This window comes from Scyliorhinus torazame, chromosome 5 (genome assembly GCF_047496885.1).
Source record: "Scyliorhinus torazame isolate Kashiwa2021f chromosome 5, sScyTor2.1, whole genome shotgun sequence".
Classification (NCBI taxonomy): domain Eukaryota; kingdom Metazoa; phylum Chordata; class Chondrichthyes; order Carcharhiniformes; family Scyliorhinidae; genus Scyliorhinus; species Scyliorhinus torazame.
The window spans coordinates 67,968,478-67,985,590 of record NC_092711.1 but is presented as its reverse complement, the minus strand read 5'-3'; the positions used below and the strand labels follow the sequence as shown (position 1 = coordinate 67,985,590).

Genomic DNA, 17,113 nt, shown 5'->3' with positions numbered 1-17,113 from the left:
CGGTGCATAGTAGTGACCGAATGGAATGCAGTGCATCGGGGAGGACCTCCTGCCAGCGGGAGTCCGGGAGATTCCTGGACCATAGGGCCAGTTGGACGGCCCTCCAGACCGTCCCGTTCTCCCTCTCTACCTGCCCATTTCCCCGGGGGTTATAGCTGGTCGTCCTGCTGGAGGCGATACCTATGCTGAGCAAGTCCTGACGCAGCTCATCACTCATGAATGAGGACCCCCTGTCACTGTGGATGTAGGCGGGGAAACCGAACAGAGCGAAGATTGTGTTGAGGGCTTTGATGACGGTGACAGATGTCATGTCGGGGCATGGGATGGCGAAGGGGAATCTGGAGTACTCATCGACCACACTGAGGAAATACGTGTTACGGTCGGTGGAGGGGAGGGGCCCTTTGAAATCCATGCTGAAGTGTTCAAAGAGGCGGGAGGCCTTCACCAGGCGTGCGCAGTCCGGCTGGTGGAAGTGCGGTTTGCACTCTGCACAGATCTGGCAGTCCCTGGTATTTGTCTGCACTTCCTCGACGGAGTAGGGCAGATTGCGGGCCTTTATGAAATGGTACAACCGTGTGACTCCTGGGTGACAAAGGCTGTCGTGCAGGGTCCGGAGTCAGTCTACCTGTGCGCTGGCACATGTACCTCGGGATAGGGCATCTGGGGGCTTGTTGAGCTTGCCGGGGCGATACATAATCTCGAAGTTGTATGTGGAGACCTCGATCCTCCACCTCAAGATTTTATCATTTTTGATCTTGCCCCGCTGTGTGTTATTAAACATGAAGGCTACCGACCGTTGGTCAGCGAGGAGCGTGAATCTCCTGCCGGCCAGGAAATGCCTCCAATGCCGCACAGCTTCAACGATAGCTTGGGCCTCTTTTCCGACGGAGGAGTGCCGAATTGAGGAGGCATGAAGGGTGCGGGAAAAGAATGCCACCCGCCTGCCTGCCTGTTTGAGGGTGGCCGCTAGGGCGATGTCGCATGCGTCGCTCTCCACTTGAAAGGGCAGCGTCTCATCTACTGCGTCCATCGCGGCCTTGGTGATATCGGCTCTGATACGGTCGAAGGAATGTAGAGCCTCGGCTGTCAGGGGTAAATGGGTGGACTGGATGAGTGGGCGGGCTTTGTCCGCATTGTTTGGGACCCACTGGGCGTAGTATGAAAAGAACCCCAGGCAGTGTTTGAGGGCCTTGGGGCAGTGGAGGAGGGGGAGCTCCATGAGGGGGCGCATGCGGTTGGGATCAGGCCCCAGAACACCGTTCTGGTCCACATAGCCGAGGATGGTTAAGCGGTTTGTGCTGAACACGCACTTCTCCTTGTTATAGGTGAGGTTTAGGAGAGTGGCGGTGTGGAGGAATTTTGCAAGGTTGGCTTCGTGGTCCTGCTGATCGTGGCCGCAGATGGTGACATTGTCTAGGTACGGGAAGGTGGCCCGCAATCCGTACCGGCCGACCATTCGGTCCATCTCCCTTTGGAAGACCGAGACCCCGTTGGTGACGTCGAAGGGAACCCTGAGGAAGTGATAGAGGTGACCATCTGCCTCGAAGGCAGTGAATGGACAGTCCGCCTTACGGATGGTGAGCTGGTGGTAGGCGGATTTGAGGTCTACAGTTGAGAAGACCCGGTACTGTGCAATCTGATTGACCATATCAGATATGCGTGGGAGGGGGTACGCGTCGAGCTGCATGTACCTGTTAATGGTCTGTCTGTAGTCGACGTCCATTCTGTGTTTCTCCCCAGTTTTAACCACTACCACTTGGGCTCTCCAGGGGCTGTTGCTGGCCTCGATGATGCCTTCCCGAAGCAGCGGCTGGACCTCTGACCTGATGAAGGTCCTGTCCTGGGTGCTGTACCATCTGCTCCTGGTGGCGACGGGTTTGCAATCCGGGGTTAGATTTGCGAAAAGGGAAGGTGGCCCGCCGAATTTCAAGGTTAGGCTCTGGAGGTTACATTGGAAGTCCAGGCTGAGTAGCAGGGCAGCGCAGAGATTGGGGAGGACGCAGAGGCGGAAGCCGCTGAGTTCTACATCCTGGACCGTGAGCGTGACTATACAGTACCCACGGATCGCCACGGAGTGGGACCCAGAGGCAAGGGAGTTTCTTTGATTGGTGGGGTGTACCGCGAGGGAGCAGCTCCTTAGCGTATCTGGGTGGATGAAGCTTTCAGTGCTCACGGAGTCCAGTCGGCAAGAGGTCACGTGCCCATCGATCTTAACACTGGTCAATGCGGTGGCCAGGTTGTGCGGGCGAGACTGGTCGATGGTGACCGAGGCGAGTCGTGGCTGGTCGTGGCTGGTGTCGGACGATGGGGTGCCCGGGTCCTGGAACGATGGTGGTGTCCATGTGCCGTGGGGAAGACAAGATAGCGGCGCCTGGAGATCTTGGGGTGGACAAAATGGTGGCACCCACTGGCCGCACGTGGCGGGGGTTGAAAAATATGGTGGCGCCCATGGGCCACACGTGTTCCACGGAGGGGATGATGGCGGCGCCCACTGGCCGCACGTGGTCTGAGGAGGAGAAGATGGCGGCGCCCACTGGCCGCGCGTGGTCCAGGGAGGTGTAGATGGCGGTGCCCATTGTGCATAAATGAGGGGGGGTCGGGGCGATAGCGGCGACTGCGTGGGCCTGGCACACTGCGGCGAAGTGCCCCTTCTTACCGCAGGCCTTACAAAGGGCAGCACGGGCCGGGCAGGGTTGGCGGGGGTGTTTTTGTTGGCCGCAAAGGTAACATCAGGGACCCCTGGAGTTGGCTGGCTGGCACGCAGCGCAGGCGTATTGGCTGGGTAAGGCCCCCACTGGGGCAGCCGTCTGTGGGGTCCACGATGTGTAGGAGGGGTGGGCCGCGCGGCTGGGGGTGTAGGTATGAATATTGTGCGAGGTGACCGTCATGGATAGCGCTAGTTTCTTTGTCTCTGCGAGATCGAGGTGGCCCCCTCTAAAGGTCGCTGGCATATGAGGTCCGACCCAATCCCCGTAACAAAAGCATCCTGCATAAGGAAGTTCGAATGTTCAGTGGCCGTAATGGCCTGGCAGTCACAGTCTCTGACTAGTGGAATTAAGGCACGCCAGAAATGGATTGGGTATTCTAAATTTATTTTAAAAAACACTCCCAGGCCAGGTACGGCACAGGGTTAGATACAGAGCAAATCCCCAGTTATCCTCTATCATCAAACACTGCCAGTTGCAGATACACAGGCAGGTTAGCAAAACAATCCCTGGATGCAAAAGCTCGGAGAGACAGTATGGAGGGTATGGCAAGCTGGGACTCTTAATTTCGAATTTGGGATTCTCAGATTACCCACAAAGTGGAGTGGGGGAATGGGGTTAGAGCAAGCTGACAAATGATTTTATTTATTTTTATCTTTTAAATAAATTTAGAGTGCCCAATTCATTTTTTCCAATTAAGGGGCAATTTAGCGTGGCCAATCCACCTACCTGACACATCTTTGGGTTGTGGGGGTGAAACCCACGCAAACACGGGGAGAATGTGCAAACTGCACACGGACAGTGACCCAGAGCCGGGATCGAACCTGGGACCTCGGCGCCGTGAGGCAGCAGTGCTAACCACTATGCCACCGTGCTGCCCAGCTAACGAGTGATTTTAAAGTAACAAGCATGTCCTATGTTTTTCACCAGCAAGCTGCAGTGAGATATTTCTTCATAAGATTTCAATAATATTAATTATTTTTAAACTATTTTAGATTATACAACAACTTTCTTGCAGATCTCACTATTATTATGAATAGAAAACATCCGTATTGACTTCTCACACAGAAAATAGCAGGAGGAGGCCATTCGGCCCTTTTGAGCCTGCTCCACCATTCATTATGATCATGGCTGATCATCCAACTCAATCGCTTGATCCTGCCTCCCCCCAATATTCTTTGATCCCCTTCGCCCTTAGTGCTGTTTCTAACTGCTTCTTGAAAACATACATTCTACATAAACATACATTCTACATAATTGGCCTCAACTACTTTCTGTGCCAACGAATTCCACAGGCTCACCACTCTCTGGATGAAGATATTTCTCCTCATCTCTGTCCTAAATGGGCTACCCTCATATCCTCAGACTGTGACCCCTGGTTGTGGACACACCCACCATCGGAACATCCTTCCTGCAACTACCCTGTCCAATCCTGTTAGAATTTTATAGGTTTCTATGCGATCCCCTCTCATTCTTCTAACTTCAGAGAATAAAATCTTAATTGATTCAATCTCTCCTCATACATCAGTCCTGCCATCCCGGGATTTGGTCTGGTAAACCTTCGCTGCACTCCCCCTCGAGGAAGAATAAAGATAAGGAGACCAAAACTGCACACAATATTCCAGTTGTTGCCTCACCAAGGCCCTGTATAATTACATCTGCCATTCATTTGCCCACTCACTCAACTTGTCCAAATCACACTGAAGGATCTCTGCACCCTCCTCACAGCTCACCCTCCCACACAACTTGATGTCATCTGTAATTTTGCAGATATTACATTTTGTTCCCTCATCTAAATCATTTATAGATATTGTAAATAGCTGGGGTTTGATCAGCAATCCCTGTGGTAGTCACTGCCTACCAATTTGAAAAAGACCTGTTAATTCCCATTCTGTTTCCTGTCTGCCAACCAGTTTTCTATCCATACCAATACACTACTCCTAATTCCATGTGCTTCAATTATAAAAGCTAATTTCCTAAGGAGGACTTTGCCAAAAGCCACCTGAAAGTCCAAATGCACCACATCCACTGGCTCTCCCTCGTCAACTCCACCAGTTACATCCTCAAAATTCCAGTAGATTTGTCAAGCATGATTTTCCCTTCATAAATCCATGCTGACTCTGTCCGATCCTGACACTGCTTTCTAAGCGCTGAGCTATAAAATCTTGATAATGGATTCTAGAATTTTCCCCACTACCGATGTCAGGCTTACTGGTCTATAATTCCGTTTTCTCTCTAGCTCTCTTTTTAAATAGTGGAGTTACATCAGCCACCCTCCAATCCGCAGGAACTGTTCCAGAGACTATAGAATCCTGGAAGATGACCACCAATACATCCACTATTTCTAGAGCCACCTCCTTAATTACTTGGCGATGCAGATTATTAGGCCCTGGGGATTTATCAGCCTTCAATCCCATCATTTTCCCCAACACTATTTTTCTACTAATATTGATCTCCTTCAGTTCCTTCCTCTCACTAAATCCTGCATTCCCCAACATTTCTCACAGTGAATTTTGGCTAATCCAGCTTTTTATAAGCTCTGAGACTATGTCTAATCAAATTATTCCTTTCCAGATGATTATACATCCTATGTCTTATAAACCTTTCCAAGATTTTGCCCACAACAGAAGTAAGGCTCACTGGTCTATAGTTACCGGGGTTTGTCTCTACTCCCCTTCTTGAACAAGGGGACATTTGCTATCCTCCAGTCTTCTGGCACTATTCCTGTTGACAAAGATGACTTAAAGATCAAAGCCAAAGGCTCAGCAATCTCCTCCCTAGCTTCCCAGAGAATCCTAGGATAAATCCCATCCGGCCCAGGGGACCTATCTATTTTCACCCTTTCCAGAATTGTTAACACCTCCTCCTTATGAACCGCAAGCCCTTCTGGTCTAACTAATCACTAATGGTTAGTGATTTGGAGGGGAACCTGGAGGTGGCAGTGTTCCCAGGTATCTGCTGCCATTCTGCTTCTAGATGGTGGTGATCCTGAGTTTAGAAGGTGCTGCCTAGGGAGCCTTGGTGAGTTACTGCAGTGCATCTTGTAGAAAGTACACACACCTGCCATTTTTCATATGTGGTAAAGGGAGTGAATGTTTGTGGATAGGTTGCCAATCAAGTGGGTTACTTTGTCCTTCTTGAGTGTTGTTGGATCTGCACCCATCCAGACAAGTGGGGAGTATTCCATTACATTCCTGATTTGTGTCTTTTAGATAGTGCACAGGTTTTAGGGAGTCAGGAGGTGAGTTACTCGCCGCAGGATTCTTGCCTTTGATCTGCTCTTGTAGACACCATTTATGGCTAGTCCAGTTTGGTTTCTGGTCAATGGTAACCCCCAGGATGTTGACAGCGAGGGATTCAATGATGGTAATGCTATTGAATGTCAAGGGGCAATTGTTAGATCCTCTCTTGTTGGAGATGATCATAGTCTGGCACTTGTGTGGCACAAATGCAACTTACCACTTGTCTGTATAAACCTAGATATTATCTCGCTGCATTTGGCCATGGACGCTTCAGTAACTGAGGAGTCGCAAATGGTGAACATTGTGCAGTCATTAGCGAGCATCCCCACTTCTGACCTTATCATGGGAGTACGGTCATTGATGAAGCATCAGCTGAAACTAGTTTGGCCTCAGACACAGTTTGAGCATGTCTGGGATTCATTCTTCAGTGAATTTCACAAAGCATTTCTGAATAAGTTATTTTACATTTGACAAATCACAGCTGCACACTCACACCAATATCCTCACATGAGGCTACAAGGGCTCCATCCAATGCAGACAATTCATAGACTTTCAGGTGATCTCATATTAAAATATAGAATTATGTAAGTCTAATTGCAATCAACCAATCCACCAGTGTTTGTAAATAGTTCACTCGATTGTTTTAGTTTGAACAAGACTGAACGATTAGGAAGGACAGGAATTTCAGATGGAAAATTGAAATTAATTTATTTAAAATAAAGATACATAGCGATACAGAAGGAAAAGGGTAAACTGATCGATACAAAACAGACTTTTACCATTTCTCTTGGTTGATCAGGCTGTAAAAACATAATCCCTCTTGTACCCCTTCTTTGACAACAGCTCTTGATGGGAATCTTGCTTTGGGGATTCCAGTACTTGGCTGGCAACAGACCTTCTCCTCGGGTATTAAATCCCTCAGTCGCTCTTACCTCAGTTTGAATAAACTGATTAGAACTCAATGGTTGGTCAATTTCATACCTGAATCGGTTTGATTGTTTTTTTAACCATTTTGGTAAATGTCGCAGATCAGGATACAATGGGAATGTTTAATGTATCCCTCCCATCATTGTGTGACCTTCCAGTTACAAATAAGGTTACCAAGGGTATGAAGACTTGTTGCTAACCATCATATCAGATCATACATTCCTTCTCACAGAAGCTGTCATATAGAATTTAAAACAGGCTTACAGTTTTAGGTACAACCAAGTCTTTTAACACAACCACTTCCAGATTATTAAATCTTCAATTAAAATCAACTGAGGCACACTACTTAATTAATAATTTGTTTCTGACTAGTGAATAATTAATACACATCATTGACTAATACAATAGATCAATTGCTGAATACAAAATGCCCTTTTCATTTAAATGTTAGTTTCAAAATGGCTTCCTTGATCTTATTAGCTTACTTCAGTAAACATAAAATGTACCTCACCTGAAAATGAATCATTTCTACTGAAACTTACTGCCTACTCCCACTTATATGTGTCTGTAAATATCTTTGCTCATCTCCCCCTGAATGCTTCAATGTCTCGGCAGTGGCCAGTTTATCAAATGCAATTCTCTTTGAACGTTTATCCACAACGATGCAAACATCTCCAAGAGAGCCATCAATTTATTAGTCTCATCTACACTTTCCTTTCATTAAAATATACATCAATCCCACATTGATATATTCCACTGAACTACACCCACAGTGAGGTATTCCAATTCCCATTTAGTGGAGTTAATTTTCCTTAACTTTATTCTGTGCTCAATCACTTCCTCTTATACAATTTTACATATCCCATTAGATATCTCATTCATGAGGCTGAGAGAAACATTACTGTCCAGTACTCCTACTACCTTTAAAACAGGAATCAGACTTTCCAATTTGATTCCAGGTATCAACAGTTTAAATGTTTTTATTTTCAAAATTAGTTCAAATTCAATTTCCAGTATTGTGGGGCTGGCGGGTTTTCTTAATCTTCAATTTATTTCCCAAAAGGAAACCTTCTTTTCCGATTCCCGGGAACCACCCAGACTGTTTGTCATCAGGTTTTGTTCTGAATATTTGATAATCCCACTCAGCTTCAGGTAAATTTCCATTTAGAAGTTTGAAATAGCAAAGCTACAATTTTACTTTATCAATTTTGGCAACAATTACTCTGACTTGCTGGTTTTAAATGGTATTTTTACATCAGAATCAGGAGTCTTGGCAATTGGTTTGGAGGCAAGTTCCATCTCTCCCATCTCAAGCTCTTTCTCTCAGAAAGTAGCAAATGGCCTGAATGGTTAAGGACAAAGTCTCTGAAAGGCAAAGCCTTGAGTTCAAATTGTCACCATGTTGTGATATTTGATGCCAGTTCTTGAATTCAGAAATAAAAACCTTCTCGATCTCTTGCTGTAGCATCAGCACAAACCCTGGAAACCTGTTGAATCCACTTGGATTTGTCCGAGAGCCCAATGGATTAATGTGTTCAGGAGAGCAACCAAGGATGAGAGAGTGGAAATAATCTCGAGTTAACGATGAGGTGTTATTGTTCAGTGGTTATGTTCCCATCTGAGTCAGGATGATGTGGGTTCAATTTCAGCTCCAGAAACCTGACCATAAAATCCGGCTGGTATTCCGATGCTGTACTGAGGGAATACAGCACAGTACTGAGGGAATACAGCACTGTACTGAGGGAATACAGCACTGTACTGAGGGAATACAGCACAGTACTGAGGGAATACAGCACTGTACAGAGGGAATACAGCACTGTACTGAGGGAATACTGCACTGTCTTTCAGAGGAAACCTTCCACTATAACCCCATCTGCTCTTGCAGCTAGATGTAAAAGTTCCCTTGATGATATTTCGAAGGAAGTTCTCTCGGGTGAACTGCTCAATATAAAGCCCTCGGTGATGAGCACTGAACAGATAATCTGGTCATAATCATAGTTCTGTTTTGAACTCACTTTCTTGCTTCACAGATGCTGCCTGACCTGCTGAGTATTTCCAGCATTCTTATTTGTGATTGTAGGAGCCTGTTGTACACAATCTGGCTGCTGCATTTCCCACATTACAACAGTGACTATACTTCAAAAGAACCTCAGTGTCTGTAAAGCACTTTGGGACATCCTGGAAGTTTTGAGCGGTGCTACATAAATCCAAGTGTTCCATTAACAAAGGAGAAAAGACCCAACAATGGAACAGTCGGTAACAGGACATCAATCAGTCTTCTCTTATCTTAGAGAAATCAAGGACTCCCACACTGTGTTTAATGCAATTCATGTCCATTCTGATAATCCCATTAACTGGGCTGGAGTTTAACATCAATGGAAATAAATCTGAACTGTCAGAATGAACATGGTTCATTCCTGGGTGTAGGAATCCAATCCCTGTAATCACATGTGAACTCTCTGGTGACTCAGACGAGCGGATGGCTGAGTGAATCCTCTGCCACACACGGGGCAAGTGAACGGCTTCTCCCCCGAATGGATTCGCTGGTGGTTCATCAACTCCCTTCTGCTTTTAAAGCTCTTCTCACAGTCAGAACATTGAAATGGTCTCTCATCAGTGTGAACAAGTGTATGTGTCCTAAGCTGCGATTTTGCAGCGAATCCCTTCCCACACTCAGCACAGGTAAAGGGTTTCTGTCCATTGTGAATTCGCTGGTGATTCTGAAAATTAGGTAAATTAGTGAAACTCTTCCCACACTCAGTGCAGGTGAATGCCTTCTCTTCAGTGTGAACACGCTGGTGTCTAAGAAGATGTGATGATCTAATAAATCCTTTCCCACACACAGAGCAGACATATGGCCTCTCACCAGTGTGGACACGCTTGTGTAGAATGAGGTGGGAAGAACAAGTGAATCTCTGCCCGCACTCAGAGCAGTGGAATGGTCTCTCCCCAGTGTGAACCCGTAGATGTTCAGTGAGGTGGGATGAACACCGGAAGCTCTTCCCACACTGAGAGCAATCGTATGGTTTCTTTCCAGTGTGAACTCGCTGGTGTGTCATTAGGCTGGATGACTGAGTGAATTCCTTTCCACAGTTGGAGCAAGTGAACAACTTATCTCCAGTGTGACTGTGTTTATGAGTTTCCACTGCAGATGGGGAGCTGAAACCCTTCCCACAGTCCCCACATTTCCACGGTTTCACCATGGTGTCACTGGATTGGATAATCAGTTAAAGCCTCGTTGACACAAAGAATAATTGTACAGTGTCTCCCCGCTGTGAATGATGTGATGGTTTTTCAGGTTGTGTAATAGTTCCTCTCACTCGGGTGTGTGTCGGTGTGGGTCTCGGTGCTTTTCCAGTCACACTGATGTTTCAGATCCTTTCCTACATCAACGGCTGGTGATCTTCAACTCATCGTGAATGTGTGACATCCTCTCCTTCCAATCCCCTGTAAAAGGAGTTCACTGTGTCAGTATCACTGTCTGCCCAAGATAGAAATTCAGAACAAATAATTCTAATTTCAATGGAATATTCTTCTCTCTCTTATTTCCCCAAATATGTTGCCCAATCAAAGTAAAAGAAGGCAAAATCACAACAAAAACAAGGAAAACTTTTTAACTAAACCAGAATGTTGTTTTCAGTGTCTCAGAAGCACTCTGCACCCTGAGGTACCAACCATTGTGGAAGGTGTCAAGTGTACTGGAGGACACCTCATGTTTCCGTTCCAGGGCCACCTGAACATGGACAAGACCACGGAAGAGAGGCGAGCAGCCAGAGGAAGCTCTACATTCTCCCCCCATAGGGCTCCAATCTGGATCTACAAATTGGTGTTTTAAACAGATCAGGAGCAGATCTTCTTCCGCTCCGACTGGCCCAGACCCCTCTGTGCAGCAAAGCTGACCTTCCAAAAGAACATCCTGCCTAAGCCCACTCCCCCACCCTATCCCCATAACCCCACCTAACCTGCAGATCTTTGGGTTGTGGGAGGACAGCAGAGCACCGGAAGAAACCCAGGCAGAAACGGGGAGAATGTGCAAACTTCACAACGACAGCCACCCAAGTTCGGATTCAAATCCGGGTCTCAGTCGCTGTGAGGCAGTTCCAATTAACAACTTTAAACTATACTGAATTTTTCCGGGCACTAGGACCCAGTTGGAAAAGAGACCCTGAAGGTTCTGCCCATTCTCTCCTACGTCACCCAGAGACCATCGCATGCGCTCTTCCTTTCTCAGAGCCATCATGGCGGCCGTTCACCTGGCCCTGATCCCAGGCTCAGGAACCGGAGCCACAAACTCGCTCCGGCAGCGTCTTATTTTGGGTTTACGGCGTTCACTGAGGAGTTGAGAAACTCTCTCCGTCCAGAGCTGGCTCCATCACTCCCCCTGGATTCCATATCCTAACCAGTTTACTGCAGCCCATCTGCACCACCGCTTCCCGGTCCTCTCCGACTCGGAACAGAGGAGCCATCCAGAATGCCCCGCGGCTGGCTGGGCCTGGAGCATGCGCACTCAGCACCTGCGCAATGAGTCAGTTGGATCGAGCGGTTTCTGGGCCGCGGGGGATTGTGGGAACAATGGCCACCATTCATCAGCTCTAGTAGGGAAATTTTATTTTTAAAAAATAATCTTTACTGTCACAAGTAGGCGTATATTAACAATGCAATGAAGTTACTATGAAAAGCCCCTAGTCGCCACATTCCGGCGCCTGTTCGGGTCACAGAGGGAGACTTCAGAATAGAACAAAGAACAAAGAAAAGTACAGCACAGGAACAGGCCCTTCGGCCCTCCAAGCCCGTGCCCACCATGCTACCCATCTAAACTAAAATCTTCTACACTTCCTGGGTCCGTATCCCTCTATTCCCATCCAATTCACCTAACAAGCACGTCTTTTGGGACTTATGGGAGGAAACATTAGTACCCGAAGAAACCGACGCATACATGGGGAGAACGTGCAGACTCCGCATAGACAGTGATCCAAGCCGGAAATTGAACCCAGGACCTTGTGAAGCAACAGTGCTAACAACTGTGCGACCGTTCATTAGGCTGCAAGTGATGTTTTTAGCCTTGATGAGTCCATGGGCCAAGTATTTGTTCAAAGGTTGCAGCCCCTGTATAGTTACCTGAAGGGACTGCTCCTCAATATTTGGTTAATTTTGGTCCCAAAAGATGTGCTGTTAGGTAATTTGAACATTCTGAATTCTCCCTCTGTGTCCCCGAACAGGTGCCGGAGTGTGGTGATTGGGGGCTTTTCACAGTAACTTCATTACAATGTTAATGTAAGCCTACTTGTGACAACAAAGATCATTATTATTAAATAGCCTGGCAAGGTGGGGGGGGGGGGGGGGGTCTTGTGGAGCAGTGTGGTTGCCTCTGAGCTGGAATCTCCGGATTTGAGTTCTACCCCAGGACATGATGGCCAAGGAAAGTATGTTCATAACCCGGTCAAACAGGTTGAGTGTGTCAACCTGCAAATGCTTCTCAGCACACCAATGTCTGACGGCAAGAGTGGGAGAGAGTCCTGGTCAGCCACATGTTGCGTGTGAGCCTCTCAAGTTATAAACCCTTGGTATCAGACTAGTGACCAGTTCCAGGAATTGCTCGCTATGGAAACACGAGTGAGAAAATAATTAAATTGATGTTTTTGTCAGGCGCTAGGACCCGGGTGGGAACATGTGCTGAAGCCCCGCCCACCATATTTTACATCTCCAAAACCCGGCGCAAATGCTCTCTCCCCGTTAAATCAACAGTTAACCTTGGGCTTTTGGGGGGATAAAGCCCGAAGCTGCAAATGAGGGACCCGCAGGTTCATATTCGGGGTTTGAGGCATTCACCAGGTGTTTAGAAACCCTCCACGTCCACCCACCAGCTCCATTGCTCCCTCCGCATTCCACATCTTCACCAATTTGGCGATATGACAGACAAGAGACTTGCCATCGCTATCACTGCACATGCTCCAGACACCGGGCGGTACTGCGTTTGCGCACTACTCTCCTGTGGTGTGAATGGAGGACATTCCCCACCGCGGGGGATACTGGGTATAAACACTGCCATTGAATGTTAAAACCAGTGAACAGTGAATTGTTTTGATATCATGTGGCGAATGGGTACGCTGGGACGGGAATCAATAAAATTAAGAATCAAATTATACACCTACCTAAGTGAACCTTTCCTTTAGATAATTTGGATATTCTGAATTCTTCCTCCATGTACCCGAACAGGTGCCACAGTTACTTCATTGCAGTGTAGTGTAAGGCTACTTGTGACAATAATAAAGATTATTATTATTATTGTGCATAAGCCAGTGGTTCTTTCTATCCAGGGGCCTTTTAATGCTCCTGAGTCAGGAATCTGACCTGAACTCGATTGTGTAATAATAATAATTATTATTATTGTCACAAGTAGGCTCTGAGAGGTCTATGAAATGCAGGAGAGATTAAATGGTGAAAGGGATGCAAGGCAAAATGAAATGGCAATTGGGAATATAGAAAGATTTCTAACACTGATGGTGGCCATTCTGCAGGGTCGACGATTCAGTGAATCGAGAATGATTAGAGTGTGGTGCTAATAATGCCAGGGTTACAGGGTTGATCCCCGTGCTGGCTGTCCAAGTTCCCCTGTGTGCAGGTTGCTGCATTCTGTTATGATTCTTGGATTTGGATTTATTGTCACGGGTACCGAGGTACAGTGAAAAGTATTGTTCTGTGTACAGTCCAGACAGATCGTTCCATACATGAAAACATAGTACATACTGTGGATTACCTCCAGAGTTGACAATTCTAATGTACTCCTGAAGGCTCTGCCACATTCTCCCATCTATAAAATTGAGGTCATTCAAAATTCTGCAGACCAATGTCTCAACTTGCAGACAGCCATCTATTTACACAACCCCCCCCCTCCTCTAATTGTGGCCCCTCTTGCCCCCCATTTCAATTGTGCACCATTGGTGGCCCTGCCCCTTCAGTTGCCTCGACACAAAGCTCTGGAATATGTTCTACCCACTCCCACATCCTGTCAACATGCTGAGATTTGAACCCGTGCCCCCAGATCATTCGCCTGAGCCTCTGTATAACTAGTCCAGATGACATGACCACTACACCATATTCTCCCCTCAACTTGGGGTGAGAAAAGGGCAGCATGGTGGCGCAGTTATTAGCACTGCTGCCTCACAGTGCTGGGGACGGGTTTGATCCCGGGTCACTGTACATTGGAGTTTGCACATTCGCCCCGTGTCTGTGTGGGTCTCACCCCAACAACAAAAAAGATGTGCGGGATAGGTGGATTGGCCATGCTAAATAGCCCCTTAAGTGGAAAAATTAATAAAAATGAAATAGATTTGGGGTGGGAAAGCATATGAGCAGCAAGAGTTTTGGATGATTTCAGCTTTCCAGGTGCTGGGAAGCAGGATCAATGAGAGAGGCTGGTCAGGAATGCATTGGAATAGTCAAACCTCAAGTTGACGTGGGTTTGAATGAGGATTCCAGCAGCAGACAAGCTGGGGCAGGCTGGAGACAGGTAACGTTACAGAGGTGGAATTCCGTGGTGTTTCCGATGGTGTAGATATGTAATCAGAAACTCGTCGGATTGGTTCAGCCTCAGACAGTTCCCAGGGAGAGGGATGGGCCCGGGAGTTCGGGAACGTAATTTCAAATGGTGACTGGAGATAACGGCTTTGATCTTCCCAAATTTTAATTGGAGGAAATTTCTGCTCATCCAGTGGATGTGGGATAAACAGTTTGATAATTTAGTATCAGTGGAGGAATGGAGAGGGGTGGTGGTGAGGTAGGGCTTGGTGTTGTCAGTGTCCATGTGAAAACTAACATGGTACTTTTGGACGGTGGGACAGTGGATAGCATTGCTGCCTCACAGCACCAGGGACCAGGTTTGAATCTGGCCTTGGATGACTGTCAGTATGGAGTTTGCGCATTCTCCCCAAATCTGTGTGGGTTTCCTCCGGGTGCTGCCACAGTCCAAAGATGTGCAGGTTAGGTGGTGTTATGGGGATAGGGTGAGGTTATGGGCCTAGCTAGCGCGCTCTTTCAGGCGTATAGTGCAATCCTGAGCGGCCGAATGGCCTCCTTCTGCACTTTAGGGATTCTATGGATTCTAGTGCCATCATGTCGATGGGAAATAGGAGGGGCCAAGGATAGATCCTTGGGGGACACCATGTTGGAGAGGAAAGGGAGTTTGGAGATGGGGTGGTACTTTGCAGGAAGTTAGGGTCAAAGGTTGTTTTCTCAGGAAAGGTGAAGATAGTGTATTTAAAAGTGAGAGGGCCAAAGCCAGAAGAGAGAGAGAACTGTTAACGATATCAGTTAATGTGGGGAAGTTGGATGGTCAGCGGTTTAGTGAGAATTGGGTCAAGGGAGCAGAAGGCAGGTCTCGTAATCAAGATGAGATTGAACAGGACATGACAGGAGATCGGAGAGAAACCGGAGATAGATCCGAGTTCACACTCAGACAAGGGGGATTTTTAGAGACAGTTTGGCCCAGTGGAGCTAGTGGAAGGGAGGGAAGCAGCAGAGCAGCTGATCAGATTGTCCACTCACTGTAATTACTTGTGAATTCGCTGGTGTCTCATCAGGTTTGATGACTGTGTGAATCTCTTCATACACTTGGGGCAGGTGTATGGCCTCTCCCTAGTGTGAACTCGCTGATGTGCCAGCAGGCTGGATGACTGAGTGAATGTCTTCCTACACTGGGAGCAGGTGAATGGTCTTTCCCCAGTGTGAGTTCGCTGGTGTACAGTGAGGTCAGATGATGTCTTGAACCCAGTTCCGCAGTAAGAGCACCTGAAAGGTTTCTCGTCAGTGTGAATACGTTGATGACGCATCAGTTCCCCGGAACTTTTAAAGCACTTCTCACAGTCTTGGCATTTAAAAGGTTTCTCATCAGTGTGAACACGTTGATGGTGGAGCAGTTCCCGGGAACTTTTGTAGCACTTCCTGCAGTCTGGGCATTTAAATGGTCTCTTCTCATTGTGAACACTCTGGTGATTCAGCAGAGTGGATAACTGAGTGAATCCCTTCCCACACTCAGAGCAGGTGTAAGGTCTCTCCCCAGTGTGAGTGCGCTGGTGTGTCCGCAGGTTTGATGACCTACTGAACCCACTGCCGCACGCGGAGCAGGTGAAAGGTCTCTCCCCAGTGTGAGTGCGTTGGTGTTCACGGAGTTGAGATGACTGCTTGAACCCAGTCCCACAGTGAGAGCATCTGAACGGTCGCTCGTTGGTGTGAGCACGTTGATGGAGTATCAGGTCCCGGGAACTTTTATAGCACTTCCCACAGTCTGGACATTTAAATGGTCTCTCGTCCATGTGAACCCGCTGGTGCGTCATCAAGTCAGATGACCGACTGAATCCCTTCCCACACTCTGAGCAGATGAATGGTCTCTTCCCAGTGTGAACTAGCTGGTGTCTCAGCAGGTTGGACGACTGAGTGAATCCCTTCCCACAGAGGGAGCAGTTGAATGGTTTCTCCCCGGTGTGCACTCGCTGGTGTTGCAGCAGGCTGGTTGATCGAGAGAATCTCTTCCCACAATCAGAGCAAGTGAATGGCCTCTCCACAGAGTGTCTTGGATGATGAATTTCCAGTTGAGATGTGGATCTGAATCCCTCCTCACATTCCCATGGTTTCTCCTCACTGTTAACGGAGCTTTTGCCTTCCATGTTCAAAATTCACCGATATTCACGTTACAACAAATTGAGCGATTCTCAGATCCTGATGTGATGGTTGGCTTGAGTTTCCTGAATGCAAATCTTCCCCTTGTAACACTCTGTCAAATTGATTTAAAACAGAAATATGGAAGTGAGAGACAACCCACAAAAACACAAAGGCAGGTTGTGAAATTGAGCTGCATGAATCTGGTCATTTGTGGGGCCGGCACTGGGAAAAAGTGACCATGAAAACTGCTGGATTGTTATAAAACCCAACTGGTTCACTAATGTATTTCAGGGAAGGCAACCTGCCACCCAGTCTGAGCCCACACAAGACTTGGGCCTCTGCAAGAATACAAGAAACAGGAGCAGCAGTAGACCATTCGGCCCGTCAAACCTGTTCTGCCATTGAACACGATTGTGGCTGATCTTGGTCTTCCTTCCCCTTTCCCGCCAGCTCCCCATCTCCTTGACTTCCTGAGAGACCAAAAATCTCACCATCTTAACCTTAAATATATTCAATGGTGGATCATCCACAATCCTCTGGGCGAGGGAATTCCATGTGACAAGAAAGACAGAAAGGGAGAGA

General features: G+C 47.4%; 1 protein-coding gene across 13 annotated transcripts in view; it reads right to left on the bottom strand.

Moving 5' to 3' along the window:
* Positions 1 to 10,073: 10,073 nt before the first annotated feature.
* LOC140418234 (uncharacterized) overlaps positions 10,074 to 17,113 on the bottom strand; it is a 33,096-nt gene continuing 26,056 nt past the window's right edge. For 2 of the 13 annotated variants that reach the window (XM_072501676.1, XM_072501675.1), the window contains 2 exons: positions 15,428 to 16,643; positions 10,074 to 10,321 (listed from right to left, as the gene is read on the bottom strand). In XM_072501676.1, coding sequence (XP_072357777.1) covers positions 10,285 to 10,321; positions 15,428 to 16,536 — 1,146 coding nt within the window. In that variant the 5' untranslated portion in view covers positions 16,537 to 16,643 and the 3' untranslated portion in view covers positions 10,074 to 10,284. The other 11 variants (XR_011944873.1, XR_011944872.1, XR_011944868.1 and 8 more) reach the window with 10 other exon arrangements.